This window comes from Dicentrarchus labrax, unplaced genomic scaffold (assembly GCF_905237075.1).
Source record: "Dicentrarchus labrax unplaced genomic scaffold, dlabrax2021, whole genome shotgun sequence".
NCBI lineage: Eukaryota > Metazoa > Chordata > Actinopteri > Moronidae > Dicentrarchus > Dicentrarchus labrax.
This window is the reverse complement of record NW_026136719.1, coordinates 5,480,775-5,497,026: the sequence shown is the minus strand read 5'-3', so window position 1 is coordinate 5,497,026 and position 16,252 is coordinate 5,480,775. Positions and strand designations below refer to the sequence as shown.

General features: G+C 38.2%; 2 protein-coding genes across 2 annotated transcripts; one reads left to right on the top strand and one right to left on the bottom strand.

Moving 5' to 3' along the window:
* The first annotated feature begins 267 nt into the window (after nucleotides 1–267).
* On the top strand, nucleotides 268–3,121 carry LOC127352185 (myoblast determination protein 1 homolog). Its single transcript, XM_051380371.1, has 3 exons — nucleotides 268–1,082; nucleotides 1,927–1,999; nucleotides 2,603–3,121. Exons 1-3 carry the CDS (start codon nucleotides 534–536, stop codon nucleotides 2,794–2,796), a joined length of 816 nt encoding a protein of 271 aa, XP_051236331.1. The 5' UTR covers nucleotides 268–533; the 3' UTR covers nucleotides 2,797–3,121.
* Nucleotides 3,122–4,224: 1,103 nt separating this feature from the next.
* On the bottom strand, nucleotides 4,225–14,651 carry LOC127351434 (troponin T, fast skeletal muscle isoforms-like). The gene is made up of 12 exons (XM_051378964.1): nucleotides 14,447–14,651; nucleotides 9,705–9,722; nucleotides 9,395–9,415; nucleotides 8,751–8,769; nucleotides 8,610–8,655; nucleotides 7,631–7,747; nucleotides 7,374–7,451; nucleotides 7,042–7,155; nucleotides 6,808–6,914; nucleotides 5,581–5,671; nucleotides 5,150–5,190; nucleotides 4,225–4,477 (listed from the first exon to the last, which is right to left on the bottom strand). The coding sequence occupies exons 1-12, from the start codon at nucleotides 14,649–14,651 to the stop codon at nucleotides 4,441–4,443; spliced, it is 894 nt and encodes a 297-aa protein (XP_051234924.1). The 3' UTR covers nucleotides 4,225–4,440.
* Nucleotides 14,652–16,252: the final 1,601 nt, after the last annotated feature.

Below are 16,252 nucleotides of genomic sequence, written 5' to 3'. Positions count from 1 at the left end.
TATTTGTGATATATCATTTAAAGGTTCCCTGTGGAGTTTTTTAACCTCTAGTAGCGCTATGGAGCTGGTTTTCTGTGATTAAGATGGACTCAATTGCTTTTTTATTGCTTCCTTTTTGTTGCTTAGTTTCACCTCAGTGACCCCTCCTCCTCCTCCTCCTCTCTCCACACACACACATATACTCACACACACCACACCCCTCAGACCATTGGTCACTTACACCACAGCCCCGCCCACACACTGACTCCTTTATAAAGACAGACCCAGCCCAGGGAGCTGAAGTTACACAGACTGGCCCTTTAAACACTGATCTCCTCTGCAGACACAAAACTACTTTCTTAAAAGGGTCAGCTGACTTTGACAGGAGACATTTAAGAGAAACTTTCATCTATATCTTCCTGTCTTTTACTCTCTTTGTAGCAAATAGACGACACTTTGTGGAGACTTTCTTTTTCAGTCATCAGAGGAACCTTTCAGGGGACTTCTTCCTCTTTGCACTCTTGTCACTCTTAGGGAATCTTCTACAGAGCCCGATGGATCTGTCCGACCTTCCCTTCCCTCTCTCTTCTGCTGATGACCTCTACGATGACCCCTGCTTCAGCACCAGCGACATGAACTTTTTTGACGACCTGGACGCCCGGCTGATGCACGCCGGCCTGCTGAAGTCAGAGGACCATCTTCATCACCATCACCACCACCACGTCCCCATCGCAGAGGAGGAGGACGAGCATGTGAGGGCTCCCGGGGGCCTCCACCAGGCAGGGCACTGCCTTCTTTGGGCTTGCAAGGCCTGCAAGAGGAAAACGACCCATGAAGATCGGAGGAAAGCCGCAACGATGAGGGAAAGGCGAAGGCTTAGTAAAGTCAACGACGCCTTTGAGACCCTGAAACGCTGCACGGCGTCCAATCCAAACCAGCGGCTGCCCAAAGTGGACATCCTCCGCAACGCAATCAGCTACATCGAGTCCCTGCAGGCGCTGCTGAGGACTGGCCGGGACGACGGCTTCTACTCGTCAATGGAACACTACAGCGGGGATTCGGACGCCTCCAGCAGCCCCCGCTCCAACTGCTCCGATGGCATGGTGAGTCCAAGAACAGCTGAACAGTTCATGTGCTGCCGCATGAAATGTTTGGAATGTGTTTGGGATATTTATTTTTGGCTACAGTGCTTCAATATATTTTCAATGAAGGGGAACTTTAAAATCACATTTAAAGTCACATTTTAGGAGAAAATTGACTCTGAACCATTGATATGTGCACTTCTTTCACTCTGGCAACTGTCAGTTCAAGTTTCTAATGCCTAAATCTATGTTGAAATTGACTTACAGCACATTTGTGACTGTTTAGAAAGGGATTTTAAACCAATTTGCAATTTATTTGGAAATAATTTGGCAATAAATGCATCATCAAATTAGCCAAAATACAAAATATCCTACATTTAATTTAATGTCAAATAATTCTGTCCTGTGTTCTTGATGTCTCTGTGTTGCACAGAAAAGTTATGCTTTAACAAATAACAGATCAACAATTAAACAATTAAAAAAGTCCCATATTTTTACCTAACATATTGATCCTTTTGACCTAAGATATGCTTATTACATGCTAAAATGTAGAATGAATGATGTCGCACTGATGTGATAAAACTGATTGTTTTCCAGACTAAAACATCTCTTGTGTCTTAACATGTTCAAATCCCAACAGAGGGGAACAAACTCTGGAGAACAAAACATTAAAAACATGATTAAGTGCATAAGTACGTCATAATAAAACACAGAAAATAAAGCTGCTTTTAAACATAAATCATGTGGAAATCTCAGCAGTCACATATCAACTGTGCATCATTCCTCTCTGCAAACACTGTGTCAACTTATTGATCATTGATGTTTAGTTCCTTGACTGAAATTGTCTTGATTGATTTGTTTCCAGATGGACTTCATCTCTCCATGTTCGACCAGAAGTGAAAACAGTGACGGCTCCTACTGCAGCCAGACAGCAGACGGTCAGTTTCACACAGTCACTCCTTTTAAGATAATTTGTTTCTACTTCATAAGCAGTTTCTTCTCTTTTCATTCAACCAGTTTTAATTTCAGTTTTATAATGACTTGTTTTTGATAGTTTGTATTTTCTCTTTCTATGTAACTAGCTTCTTCATTACAACCAATCTGTCTTCTAAATGGACTATATTATTCTTAAATATGACTTGTTTCTTTATTAATATAACAGATTTATCTCTTAATATGACCACACTTTATTTCAATGCTCTCATTTAAAAAGTCCACCTTGAGATTATGCTTAATCTGACCTGTTTTCTCCCTAAATAAATTAGCTTTTTCTTTTAATGTATACTCCATTTCCAACTTGATTCTCCTTTAAAATCATCATCTTTACTCAAAGTAACATGACAGATTTGTCATTTAATATAATGTGCCTCTGGTTTGATTTGAAAAGTAAAAGTTTACTCTTTCAATATGACCTTTACAATGACCTTCTTGTTCTTCAATATGACTGACTCCTCCTAATATGACATAATTCTCATAAAAACATAAAAAACTGAACATTTTTAGCAAACTAAAAATACATTTTTCCTGTTTCTCTATTACAGATTCCAGCAACAACAAGCGGTCGCTCATTTCCAGTTTGGACTGTTTGTCCAGCATCGTAGAGCGGATCAGCACAGATCCAGCTGTGGCCCCACTGGGCGACAGCGTGGTCCCCCGGGGCCCCGGATCGCCTCAGACCAGCCCTGCAAGCTCCAGTCCCTCTGCTGAAGCCAACACCCTCAACGAGCCGCTCTGAACCCGACGGAGCCGAGGACTCGAACTTTAAAAGACTTTATTTTCCTGAAGTTTGAGTCCAGTTTCTCCAGACTGCTGTTGTGTTCCATTAATGTCAGCAGAATGAAAGCAGAGGACATTTTCCTCACGGATTCTGCTGCAGATACAATAACTGAGGACCATTTTGTACATCTGTAAATAAGAGCTGTTTGTTCACACTACACACACACACACACACACACACACGCAAACACAGACACAAGGGATGCTGGGATTGTTGTGTCATATGTCTATATATATTATTTATGAGTGAATGGCATTTTAATAAAGAAATATTTATATTCTGATTCCTCTGCTAAGCAAATTTTTTCAATAACTTGAATCTGCTCTAATATTATAATAATACATCTTTTATTAAGTCTGTAATAGGACTAGTGGGTAGAATTTTGAGGCATCTAGCGTTGAAGTTGCAGATTCCAACTAAATTAGTCGGAGAAACTACGGTGGCTGTGAAATTTGAGAAAAACGTGAAAGGCCCTATGTAGAGCCAGTATTTGGTTTGTCCGTTTTGGGCTACTGTAGAATGGTGATTTCTGAGAGTGTCTCTGTGGAGAGAGTTGAACCAAACCAGTAAAGTTGCAGAAACAGCCAAAACAATGAGCTGAAAGATGCTAAAATGCTTCATCCTCTGTGGGTTCGTCATTATTACCCGCCTCTTTCACATTCACTTTTGACCCACAGCAGCTTTAAGTATCACAACTTAAATTGTAGTGGTGATTCAACGATGTCAAATTGTATGGAGATGTGTGTAAAATGATTCACAAAACTTAAATATTAGAATGTGATTATGCAGCCATGAATTATATTAATATCTCAGTAAGTTTGAATATTTTATTCGTCGTATAGGACCCATTGCTTCAAAGTGTTGGATTAAACCAGAATATACAACACAATTTGTTGAAGAAGTTAAAGTAGGTCCAAAGATTGTTTGTGTCTTTCAACAGGGATCTTTGAACACTAACAACAAACATTACTTTGTACTGTAAAGAAGAGTAAACTCCATGATAAAGGCTGTGAGATGCAGTTGAAAGCAAGTCAGTGGACAAGTTAATCTTTTGTTTATGAAATAATTTTTACACTTCCGAAAAACAAGTGGTGATTGAATGGAGATCTCAATTTAAAATACAGGCTATCTGAGTTATTTTGCTCTAATTTACTGCAAAAAAATATTATATATTATCTAAAATATTATGATAAAATTAAAAAATGATATATCATATGTATATAATATACCGAAAGTCAGTTAAAAATGAATTTAATCAATTAAGTCTTTACCTTAAATGTTTTGTGTTGGAGTTTTACTGCATGAAACTGTTACTCGCACAAAGCTTATCAATCAGGACAATCAAATAGATCGATAGGTATACATTTAGACATTCAGACTGGAGGATTAATGATTTTGCCATTTTATTCTCTGAATCTTTTTCCTTACACGAACACAGTGAGTTCAAATTTCTTTATTGGAGCTAAATTCATCCAGATAAACGTTTCACTCAAGCAGACACAGGCGGTAAGAGCTGCCAGTTGTTGCCTTTTGTTCCGGAGCTGCGGGTGTCTACGGGGTCGCTGTCGTAGCCGAGGGGACGGGCCGTTACTCAGGGGCGGCTCACTTCCTGCGGCGCGAAGCGGCTCCCTTCTTGCTGCTGCAAAGCGCAAAGAGCAAAAACAAAGTCATATCTGCACAATAATCCTTTATGATGACTTTATTTATTATTGATTGATATATATATATTGTAGAGAATTACTACTGAACCAACTTAGATATTATTTTAACTTAAAGCTACATCGTCATCTAGTGTCCAAACACAGGCCCACTAGTTAAAATCATTAACCTACAGTGGGCTATTATTTACATTAACATGATCAATAACCTATAAATACTATATTTGTTTTATTACTAGGTCAATTTATCTAAAGTCTAGAGAAGAGTACTTTTTTAAATCTTTGTTCCCTCAAGTATATTTAATGTTAATACTTTTGCACTTTTATTTGAGTAAAACTTTGAATGCAGGGTTGTACAGAATATTTTCAAATTGTAGAATTGCTACTCTGAATACTTATTAAGTAATACTATTACATTATAATATAGCCTACAGTGGACCACATGCATATCTATCATGTATCTATGATTTATTAGTTTATATGTTAGTTTTTATTAAATCTTTAAATTTAAATAAGTGTGTGAGTTTGGAGTTTGATTGTATTGTCACTTTTCCAACGTGAACAAACTGTACATGCACTCAAAGATAATAGATATCAATATCTTTTCTTTGTTGTTTTCACCACGTTGTTTATGCTGTAAACAAGCTACTTACTGTTTCTGCAGCTCATCAATGCGGTTTCTGAGAGAGATCACCTGAAAGACAAACAGCTGTGTTTGAAGCAGATCTCACCTGTCAGAGTCTCTGTTTACAGCTTTTAATACATTATATTTATTTAAATTTAATACATTCAAATGCCACAATGTATTCAGTATTTCAGGCTCAAATCTCCTGTTGCCCTTAAACTGGGTGTGACCTGTCCCGGATTATTTAACCGCAGGAGAATGTGGATGTGAACAGGGAGGAGCACGAGGAGTAAAAGAGAACTGACGCAGGCGGATGTGTCACTGCTGATCAACCTCAACAGGAAATACTCTAAATATGTCATAATAAAAGTATTCACAGAATTAATATGGGAAAGAAGAGTTGATAATTCCATATCTAAACTTGACATGTTGCACAGATTACAACATTTCCCCACTGACCTCGTATCTCTGTCTCTTGAGCGCCTCGCAGTGGTCGTATTTAATTGCCTCCAGGTTGTGCAGCCACTCCCACAGCTCCTTCGCCTTTTCCCTGAAACAAACCAGACACCAAACAGTCAATAAAAAAATCATCTAAACCTGAAAAATAACATGTTGCTTCTGGAGCAAATAAAAAAACCCCCACCATATTTTAACCCGTAACTGTGTTTTTATCTTTATCCTTATTTCAACTGCTGTTTTTCTTTTCTGTCAAAGTAAGATCAGAGGATTGTGACGTTTTGAATATGAGACCACTCAATTTGCATGCAAGTTATTTGATGTTTTAGGACAGGTTTTATAAAAAAAAGTTTTGTATTTTGTCTCTATGTCCACAGTTTTTTGCACATTCCTGCAAACTGTACAGCTCTTTACTCATTCATTTATTTAAATAACAGTTGTATTTTACATATTGTCTCTCTTTTTATCTATTTCTATTTTTATCTTTATTTCTATTCTCTGTGTTTACTGTAATGCTCCAGTTTACAAAGGCAAATTCCTTGTATGTGAAAGCCTACATGGCTATAAACCTGATTCTGATTCTGGGCTGTCATCGGTCCAGAGATATAAGAACTGTGTTGATGGGACATTCTGAGCATGAGTGATGTCAAAATATATAAAGTGATAGTGAAACATGAAAATATACTGTATATATTAATGGATTTTGTCAGCCTATTATTCATTGTCTTATTTCTATTTGGGGGATAATCATGTGCTATGTTTTGCGACTACAGTTCCCATAATGCTTTGAAGGATGTAAACAGGAAGTATAATGTCAACAGGGATGCACTTCGCTGTAGGCTACAGCATTTATTCACATTTTGGCAAATTAGCTTGTAGTTCTTGTTAGCAACAAGCTCATGGATGTGCCATCACTGGATTACTGTCACACTAATGTCAAACTGTTTGTATTATTGTTTCAGCTGTCCTGGGACTGGGGATGAAAATGAGCTTTTATATCTGTAAAATGCATCAGATTTTAAGTATTGCAATTTATGTTTATTATACTCAGTCCCTATAAAAACAAAATATTCAAAATGAATGAATGAAAAGAAATAAACTGAAGGAAACTCAGGAATGTGATGATTCTCAGGGAATTTGAGTTTGCCTTCACACATTTAAAATTATGTTTGTAACCCAGAACAGAACAATGAATGCTCTCAGTGACTCTTGTTCCCTCCTGTGCGTTACCTCAACTTATCCTCCCCAAAGTTCTCGATGTTCAGGGGCTTGCATCTTTCTGCCATGATCTTCTTCTTCTTTTCTCTTTCAGTCTGCCTCTTGCCTCTCTTCTGGTCCTGGAAAAGTCCAACTAGTTAGGAGTCCATGTCTTCTCAAACATACAACATGTTACTGCTTGCTTCGTATGAGGCTGAAACAGAAATCGGAAATCACAACAACAACGAAAAGAAACAACAGGAATACCCTCTGCAGGATGCCGCTGTAGCCTGATCCCATGTTGCTCAGCGTTAACTTCTTCTTGGCTTCATCCTCAGCCTTCCTGTTGGCGTCGGCCTCCTCCCTTTTCTGCCGCTCAGCCTGTAAAATACATTTTAAAATATCCCAAATGGACAGCATGAAACTGCTTTTACTTTTTCTCTTTGCAAATGAACACTTATGGGTATTTGTAAATGTGAATTTCTTTCTATAAGTTAATCTTTTAAAAACAGGCCACTGCTGTTGAAAGAATGAAGTGACAGACTGAGTTGTGCTGTGAACGGCACTGTGACGGATCAGTGGAAGCAGAAGCTGCGTACCTCCCGCCTGGCCTGTCGCTCTTTATCCTTCTCAGCACGAATCCTCTGCTGCTCGGCTCGCTCAGCACGACGCTTCTCCTGCAAATCAAAACACAGTGCTTCAACCCTTCATGCCACCTACAGAAATTAATGCTAATGCTTTAGTTGTTTGATTTATTTCTGCATATCTGGGACTGTGGTGATTTTTAAACAAAGCCTAATCACTAACGTACATATAGAAACACCAGTTATGTTTTCTATTTGGTTAAAATCCTCACAATTCTTTCTTTGAGACCGATGAGCTCCTCTTCCTCCTTCTTCCTGCACTCGAAGTGGGCATCGATCAGCGACTGCAGCTCAACCAGGTCTTTGTTTTGACGTTTCTTCTGGATGTCCTGCAGGAGGTAGACAGGAGACGGCAGTTACTAACTAATAAGTCTTTCAGCAGAGGAATTTTGGTTAATTATTATTACTATAATTCTTGTAGTAAATAGAAACAAAAGCACCAATAAGAAAAACATACATTGTAGAATAATTCACCCATTCACACACACCGATGAGCTGCCGGGACCATTGGGAGCAATTTGGGGTTCAGTGCTTTGCTCAAAGGCTGGTGGACAGGAGTTGCTGGGGATCGAACCACCAACCCTGTGATTAGCGCCGACGTGCTCGACCTCCTGACTGTCGCTCAGGAGGTTGAGAACATGAGAACGTTGTATGTTTGTGTTGAGGAGTCACATGAGACTGAGGGGAGTGCAACCACAGCTAACAGATAGTATTGTGTGATCAAGTTTGTCTCATACATCAGTGAGGAATTTTATCTCTACACTTTTCTTGCTATTAGTTTGCAGGAATAGTTGAAGGAATTAGCTGTCATGTGCAAATGATTTTCTTGTCTGTGGGAGTACGGAATGAAAATGAAAATGACTGTATAACATTGACTGGAATTTGGAAATCAGAAAATCTGTTTTGGTTACCTTAGAATGAGATGTTTTTATCTACAGAAGGAGCGGGCCCACCATGTTGAACCACCATGTTTCTACAGTAGCCCGAATGATCAAACTAAACACTGACTGTAGATGGGGCCCTTCTGTTTCTTTTGTGGCCCCCACAGTTTCTTCTACATGCTTAAAAGGCAAGCAGATGTCACTAAATCCTACACACTGGTCCATTAAGTGGTATAAATGTGCACCAAATTTTTAGGCAATGTGTTTCCGGATTCCTTTCCTGGATAAATATCAGTCAACAAAAACTTACATCAAAGTCCACTTTCTCGCCATCAGGCATCTTTGGAGCAGAGGGTCTGTTCAAGGAGATAAAATTCCAATTATAACAACAAGTAGCCTAAAGGTGCCATCAATGTGAAAACATAACGGATGAGATAATAAAGGTACTCACTTGAACTTTGGCTTCTCTTCTGGAATTTCAGCATCAGAACAGCAACAGGGAGAGAAGACAGAGATAAAACTGTTAGAAACCCGAATATGGAGAGAGACAGAGACTAAAAGACTGCTGGTTAATCGGGGAGGGGGAGATCCATGTTGACAAGCTGAGTTACATCTGAGGGCTGCAAGTTGTTTCACACCTCCAATAGATCAAAGTCATTTGAGTGAGTCAATGTAGCAACACTTTCCATGATCAGTGGCCCAATTCCTGTGTGTTAGCCTCTGTTTTCAGTGCTGTAAGTACACGGTGTTTTCTATTTCACAGTGTTAATTTATTGTGCATTAGTGTGTGAATCAAACCAATATAATCTCTGACATTTGACGAATCAGGATCAGTATACTGTGTGCAATAAATCACCACATAAACTTAATTTAATAGTGTAATTTTTCAAACATACTTCATTATACACTTTTCACAACAGGGAGTTTGACAGTGTAATTACTGTTAATTGATGTGCATGGGGGATTTTAACAGAAACAAATGACTATGTTTGTGATTAGCTTTTTACTTTTTTATGGGGACCTAAAAAAAAGACAGACAACACGGGAGGAAAACGCAGGCAAAGCGACAGCGACTCAGCAGGAAATACAAACTACCATCTTGATCTCCCTCGTCCACTGGCAGGACACATAAATGCAAAAAAGAGAAGAAGCAGAGATGAGCAGTGGGGCCTGTAATCAGGACTCTGCATTTCTGAATCCATCACCCTGTTTCACCACGTCACCTCTGTCGGCTGACGAAGAGACTAAAGCGAACGGATAAATTCTGCCTTTCACTCAGAGCAGATCAGTGAGACAAACAAATGCACGCAGTTTGAATTATTCATGTGTGAAAGAGTCCCTGGCCAACAGCGAAACAGAAATAATATCCAATCAGAAGAACAGAGAAGAATACAAATCAACGTACCTTCCTCTTCATAGGCCTCTGCATGCAGCAAGCGTCCAAAGCAAGAGCAGAACAGAAATCATTAGTGGTCGGACTGGCCAGCCTGCTCATGTCCTCTTTATGGTGCAGCTTATGAAACACATTTACCAAATTGGGGTGATTGTATTCTTAATGTGTAGGCACTGGCAGTCGCTGCAGAAGTCCCATCATGCATTAATCCTCCTGGCAGCTTTTACTTAACTAACAATCCTGAGATTTTATTTTGAGAAGAAACTGTGTGTTCCTTCTGACTGAATATTGATATTAAATTTAAAACAATTTAAAAATATCAATCTTTATTTCCTAAATAAGATCCTCATTTGACGGATCATCTTTACTGGTTATATTACAAATGCACAGTTATTTTCTTGAGTTAATTTTACTAAAAAAATTGTTAAAACTGATTACATTGAACATTTTGAGTCAAATTTTGAAGTTTAAAAAAAAACATTCCCGATCGAGTAGCTTTAGTAATTGTGACACTGACTTAATTTTGTACTTTTTATTTGTACCGTGGAAACAAAATATCTAAAAATACTTGACAAGTCCTTTGTGGTTGTGACTCTTGTGACTCTTGTGAGTAGCTACTGTCCAGTTTAAGCGGCAAAGAAGGAAGTACTGTCACGTTGTCATGTTGACTTTGACTCTGGAGACTGTGGTTTATTTTTCTGATGAAGGTTATCTCTCCCAAATCCTAACCAAACATAACCCGACCTTAACGATAGTGTTGGAGGATGAGAAAACACTCTTTTGAGTTACAGTCATATGAGTCCTTTGGAATTTACTGTACAGGCCTTACAATTTACCATTTGACGAGAACAATAAATACACAGTTTCAGTGCTAAATTATAGCCATTATAACCTGGTAAGTCTGTGGTTTCATTTGGTTTGTTTTGTGGTCTTTCTGCACCATAGTGTATGGAAGATTTACAATGACTAAATGAAAACTAATCAAAAAAGCAAAACAGTGAACACATTGTAATCTGTTTTTTCTTTTTATGTATGCGTTTACTGTGTCATAATTAAATAACAAACATGTTAAAAGTACAATCAATTAGCCATTTGCCTTAATTGAATGAAGTATTTTCGTTATTTACATGGCAAAGATAGTAGTACTGTCACATTGTTGCACCTCCTCATAAAAACTAATCACAGTGCTTCTCATTTCAAACTGGCAGGTCTCTGCTGCTCTCTGCTGGACAACACTGAAATGCAATACACCTCTTCACTTTATTTTCTGTGTTGTGATTTGATTTTAATGTGGCATGTCTCAATGAAAAACATTTTTAATTGTCAATTACCATGTTTTTATTGAATTATGACAAAGTAAATGCATATTTAAAAATGATATACTACAATGTGTACTTTTTTAAACCTTTTTTTTCCCATGTTTGATTTGTTGTTTGCATCATAAAGCTTTCATACAAGTGCTCAGCAATTTCTACACTGATTATCATCAGTCAGTCAACTGTTCCTTCATGAAACAGAGCAAAACACAATTTTTCTAAACCGAAGCAGCGGAATCAAAGCATTAGTTCAGCAAGCGTAGAGTAAAGCCTGGGACTTCTGCAGTGACTCCATCTGTGTGAAACACTTTGCACACACCGTACAAGCATTTAAATAAACTTGAATAGAGACGATGAGTGCTTTGCATAACAACACTTCAGTGTATATGCTTTAGAGCAGTTTGCCAGTCTCACTCTTCATCTACACACAGAAAGAAAGAAGCTAAACATAGACTAAAGGGAGTCAAACAAAACAGCTTTTACATGACTGAAATTACCCATCATCCTTTCTGCAACAGCCTTCCAGATAGTTGCCAAAATGCAAGTCATTAACAACAAAATGAGAGAAAAATAGATAGAAGGTGATGGATGAGACAGGGTAATTGATTCATGTAAAGGCAGCAGATTTTCTTTTTCTCCCTTTAAACATTTACAGCTCATATTCAACAACACACGTCTGACACTGAGCAATAATGCTGGAAACAGGACAAAATGTTTGGTTTTGATTGCGTGTCAGCTAACACTGATTGTGATGTGATATTTGTGTTTTAAAGCAAAGCCCAAATGTTTGCCGCAGTGCACTCTAAAAAACAGGGGTTCTTCGAGGAGCCCGAAGACACCAAAAGGCACTTTAGTGTTCTTCATTAGAACAAGACTAAAGTGCAACACACATTGGCCTTGTCATGCCACACCGATCGAATGTAATAAAACAAGAGCTGACGCACGTTGACGCTGATGAAAACAATGGGTACAAGTGTGTGGACGTGTTATACACTGCTGGTGTGTGTTACCCCACTAGTGGCTGTAATGGTCATGACACTGGAATGAAGGAATAAATTGATGATTTTGCTATTTTTAGCATCTTCAGAAATGGGGCTGTGAATGTAAAATTAGTTTTGAGCGTGGCGCAAGAGGAAAGCCAGTGGAGTTATTGAAATACGAAAAGAGGCATGAATGTGTAGCAAATAACTCATGGCAATATCTAGATAAAGAGGTATAAAGTTTATATTTTCAGGTCATTCAAGGTCATGGAGTGTCCAAAATGGAGAGGGCTCAACCTCTGGGGAACATGAATGTGCTCAATTCATTTTTAATGGCAACCTACCAAAATTTTGATGGTGGCTTAATGGTCCATGATATAATAGAGAAGGCCTGGGATCAACAAAAATATTGGGATTCGTTTTCTGTTTTCATGTTTTTGGACCAAAAGTGTGGGACAGATGGACGGACAGACGGACCATCTGGCATCTCCATCCATAAATAATGTTACTAGTGGGACAATCGGGAAAAAAAAGGGTCTCTAAAAGGCTGTTTGAAAAGCCTCACTTGGAAAAATGTTTGAGAGACCCTCAGTGTTGGGCTTCTTCAAGGAACCCTTGTGTTTAGTATCTGAAGAACACCTGTGGAATAACTTTTTAGAGTGTGCTTTTCTGATGATCCTAGTGTGGTGACATTGAAGGTGGGAGAGGCAATGGATCAACAGATGATTATGGAAAGAGACAGTTTCTTCTGTATCTAGGAATATATATATATATATATATAATAGTATTGTTTTTATCACTAACAAATACATGTAAGAGCATTTTAATGCTGTAGGACCAAATTTTATACATACAACTGGGTAGATTAATAGTACAGTACTCCATCTATCATACCGTTTAAGCATATCATGTTTTTTTAAATGTAAAAAGTAACAAAGTCATACGTTAAATAAGTGTCAAATATATTGAGTGGATTAAAAAGTACAATATTTTCCTCTAAAATGTAGTGGAGCAGAAGTATAAAATGGAAATTGTATGTACAGTACTTGACTAAATGTACTTTCCACCACAGCGGTTAATGTAACTTGTGAACAGTGAATTTTAATCCAAAATTTGTTGGAGATGTGCAGCTGTGATTTAGCTACGCTGCAGCTAAATAAAATAACATGTGGCTTTTGTGAATGTTAATTATAGTAATAGAAACCATCTCCACTGCTTGGAATGCATCCTGACACAATTTGTTAACTCACTCTGCAAGTTCAGAACTTTTGTGGGCAGTTATGAAGAGGAGGTAACTCCAGTGGGAAGGGCTAAATGGAAGCTAGAGGGGAGCTAGATTAGTGAACTGCAAAAATATCAAACCTAACAAGACAACTGACTCTTGAGTCTTCAAACTTTCTTTTATGTAGAATGAGTGGAATAGAAATCTGCCAGTAGAGTGTGATGAAGCAGCACTATAATGCAGAGACTCAACAGATCACTCCACCAGAGAACTGGTAATACGACTCTAAACTGGAGACACTCGATTTTTATCTCTGTGTCAATGAACATATTATTTTCAGCAGCAGTTTTAGTGTGAATAGAGTTTCTGCTCTTTCCTAGCATCAGTTTATTGCAAATGGTCCACCATTTGGGTTGGGGATTATTAATGGGGGAATGTAATCTTTCAATATGAAATATATTTACAAGGACATTTTTGCTCTTATTTAGAAAGTCGTTTTCTAATTAAGATCAAAAATGTCTGCTGCTGTACTGCTTTTATTATCACATGGTTCCAATAAGTTGTAAATAATGTAATTTCAGCAGTGTTTCAGTCAACACTGACTGTTTTCAATAGTTTATGTGTGTTATTGTTACCTACTGTATCAGACCTTTCCTAGCAACATTACGGCTTTACAAAACTACAGCTTCAAAGTTTTAAGCCATAGGACTACATTCACAATGACGCATCTTGCAGCTGTTGTACTACAAAGTGACAACATGACGGCACACCCATTCAAAGTCTATTTATTCTTTTCTATGGACTGTAGGTGGAGTTCTGAGAAAGGGACTAACAAATGCATAAGAAGGCATCCCTCAAATTTATTTTGGAGAAGAGAATATGGAAATCATTAAAGTGCATAAAAGTGCTTCAAGGCAAGGACTAACCTTTACTGACTGAATCAGAAAAGTCCAGTTATTTATTGGTATTGTAATGACTTTACTTGACCCCGGCAATGGTAATGTGATTAGAAAATGTTGATCTGTTATAAAATATATTTTAAGGTAAAAACAGACTTAACACAGGAGGGACGTAAAAACTCTAATTACAATAATTGTCCTTTAAGACTCAATAGTTTGACTTGTCAGGCAGGATATGTTTTGCAGCGTGTTGATGTTGACAGGACTGTCTATGCTACGGAGCACAGTGCTGTATGTCCTGCAGGAGAAGGGTGAACGGACTGCCCATGCCACGTACCTTCCTCCTCATGAACCACCTCCTGTGGCTCTGGCTCTGGTTCTGGTTCAGGCTCTACCTCTGGCTCTGCTTCTACCTGGGCCTCCGCCTCAGGGGCTACTTCTACTTCTACTACCTCCTCCTGGGCTACGGGCACGCAGCATGCACCAAACCGCCGGGAAGAGGGAGGGTGTCGGAGAAGGCCGTTAATGAAGACCACAGACATGACAGAGCCATTAGAAACCAAAAGTGAGACATTACTTTAGTAACAGAGAGGATGGATGGGTGAGCGAGGGACAGAGCTGCTGGAGAGAGAGAAACACATGATGATGAGAGAAAGACAGTTGACCTTTCACACAGAAGCCATATTGAACTGTTAAAGTGGAAAACTACCTGAAGAGCAGACAGTTTTGTACAAGGGATCATACAAAAGTTTCATTTAAGTATGGAAGCCTAGAGCAGCTATGGAGGCTAATCAAACTTTTCTCCCATTTTCTCAAGATCATTGTGATCTTAGTTAAACAAGCGTTATTCTCAGAATTATGTCATGTATTTTAATAAAACTTAAGGTAAGGGTCAAAATAAATAAAACTGAAAAACATTATTCATACTGAGGAATAACATTTAAATATTAGCTGGATTGATTTGTTCACAGGCCTAACTCAAAAGTGAATCGTCAGTCAGCGTATGGCAAATTCTTTATGAACATCTACTGCTATTAAGATGTAGTTTTTTTTTAATGCTAACAACATCAGCTTCTTTGTAAATCACAAAGGCTTAAAAAGTTATATTACTAACTAACAGGAAGTAGATGCTAATTCATTTTAGAATATGGATAGTAAACCCAGAAGACGTTTTGCTTGTAAGGTAAACAGACCAATGATAGAAGCACAGGATAAAAGATTTAACTGAGTTACAAGATAATGGAACAGCAGCTAGACTGCTACCCTAACCTCTTGTTTAATGTATTGTGATGTGACTGGATCAGTAACATTTTATGAGTTAAGTTAGATGAGTTTAATGAGTCTTCCAGGTAGTTTTCCACCTCCACTGTTACAAATATGGCCGTTGTGTGAACGAGGTCAATTTGCACTGATGTGGCATCAACAGATGACAGTGTACACATGCCAAGAAAAATAAATGTAGAGAGCCGAGAAGCTCAATCACATTTTTTTCTCAACCATGTGATTCAAAACATCACTCAGTCAGAAAAAGTCACCCTTAACCTGGAAGTGTTTGACTGACAGCTTGGTGTTAGTTAGCTTCCTCCCTACACGAGAATACACAGCCTGTACTTTTGTGCTGACAGTTAAATATTGTACAAGAAATAGACCGGTAAAAGACATTCAATGATACTGTAAAACAATATAAAGCTATTTTTACTCCGTCTGAGGGTAAATAAAGCAACGGGGCTGAGGTATATAACAGAGAGTCTGATCTGTTTCACAGTTCCACTTTGGATTAAGGGATTCCTGCTACGTCTCATATGAAACCTGTGCAGATGTTAGTGTGTCCTGTATGAAGAGCAGGTGTCAGTGTCAAACACTTCAAATTAAGGGTGAAATCAGGCAGCTGACAAATTAGTACAGTGGAGAAAAGTCTGAAATGTCGAATCGATTCAGTCGTCTTTACCTTCCTCGTCTTCAGTTTTGGAACAAAAGAAGGCATAAAATGGGACAACAGAAACAAACATGGTGTCATTTCATAATTACTATTACATAATCAAAAAGCTACTAACATTTACAACATGTGGTTTCAAATTCACATAAATATATTACGAAACATTTATTAACAGGTATTTGCAGTGAATTTGTGGCATATTTGCAA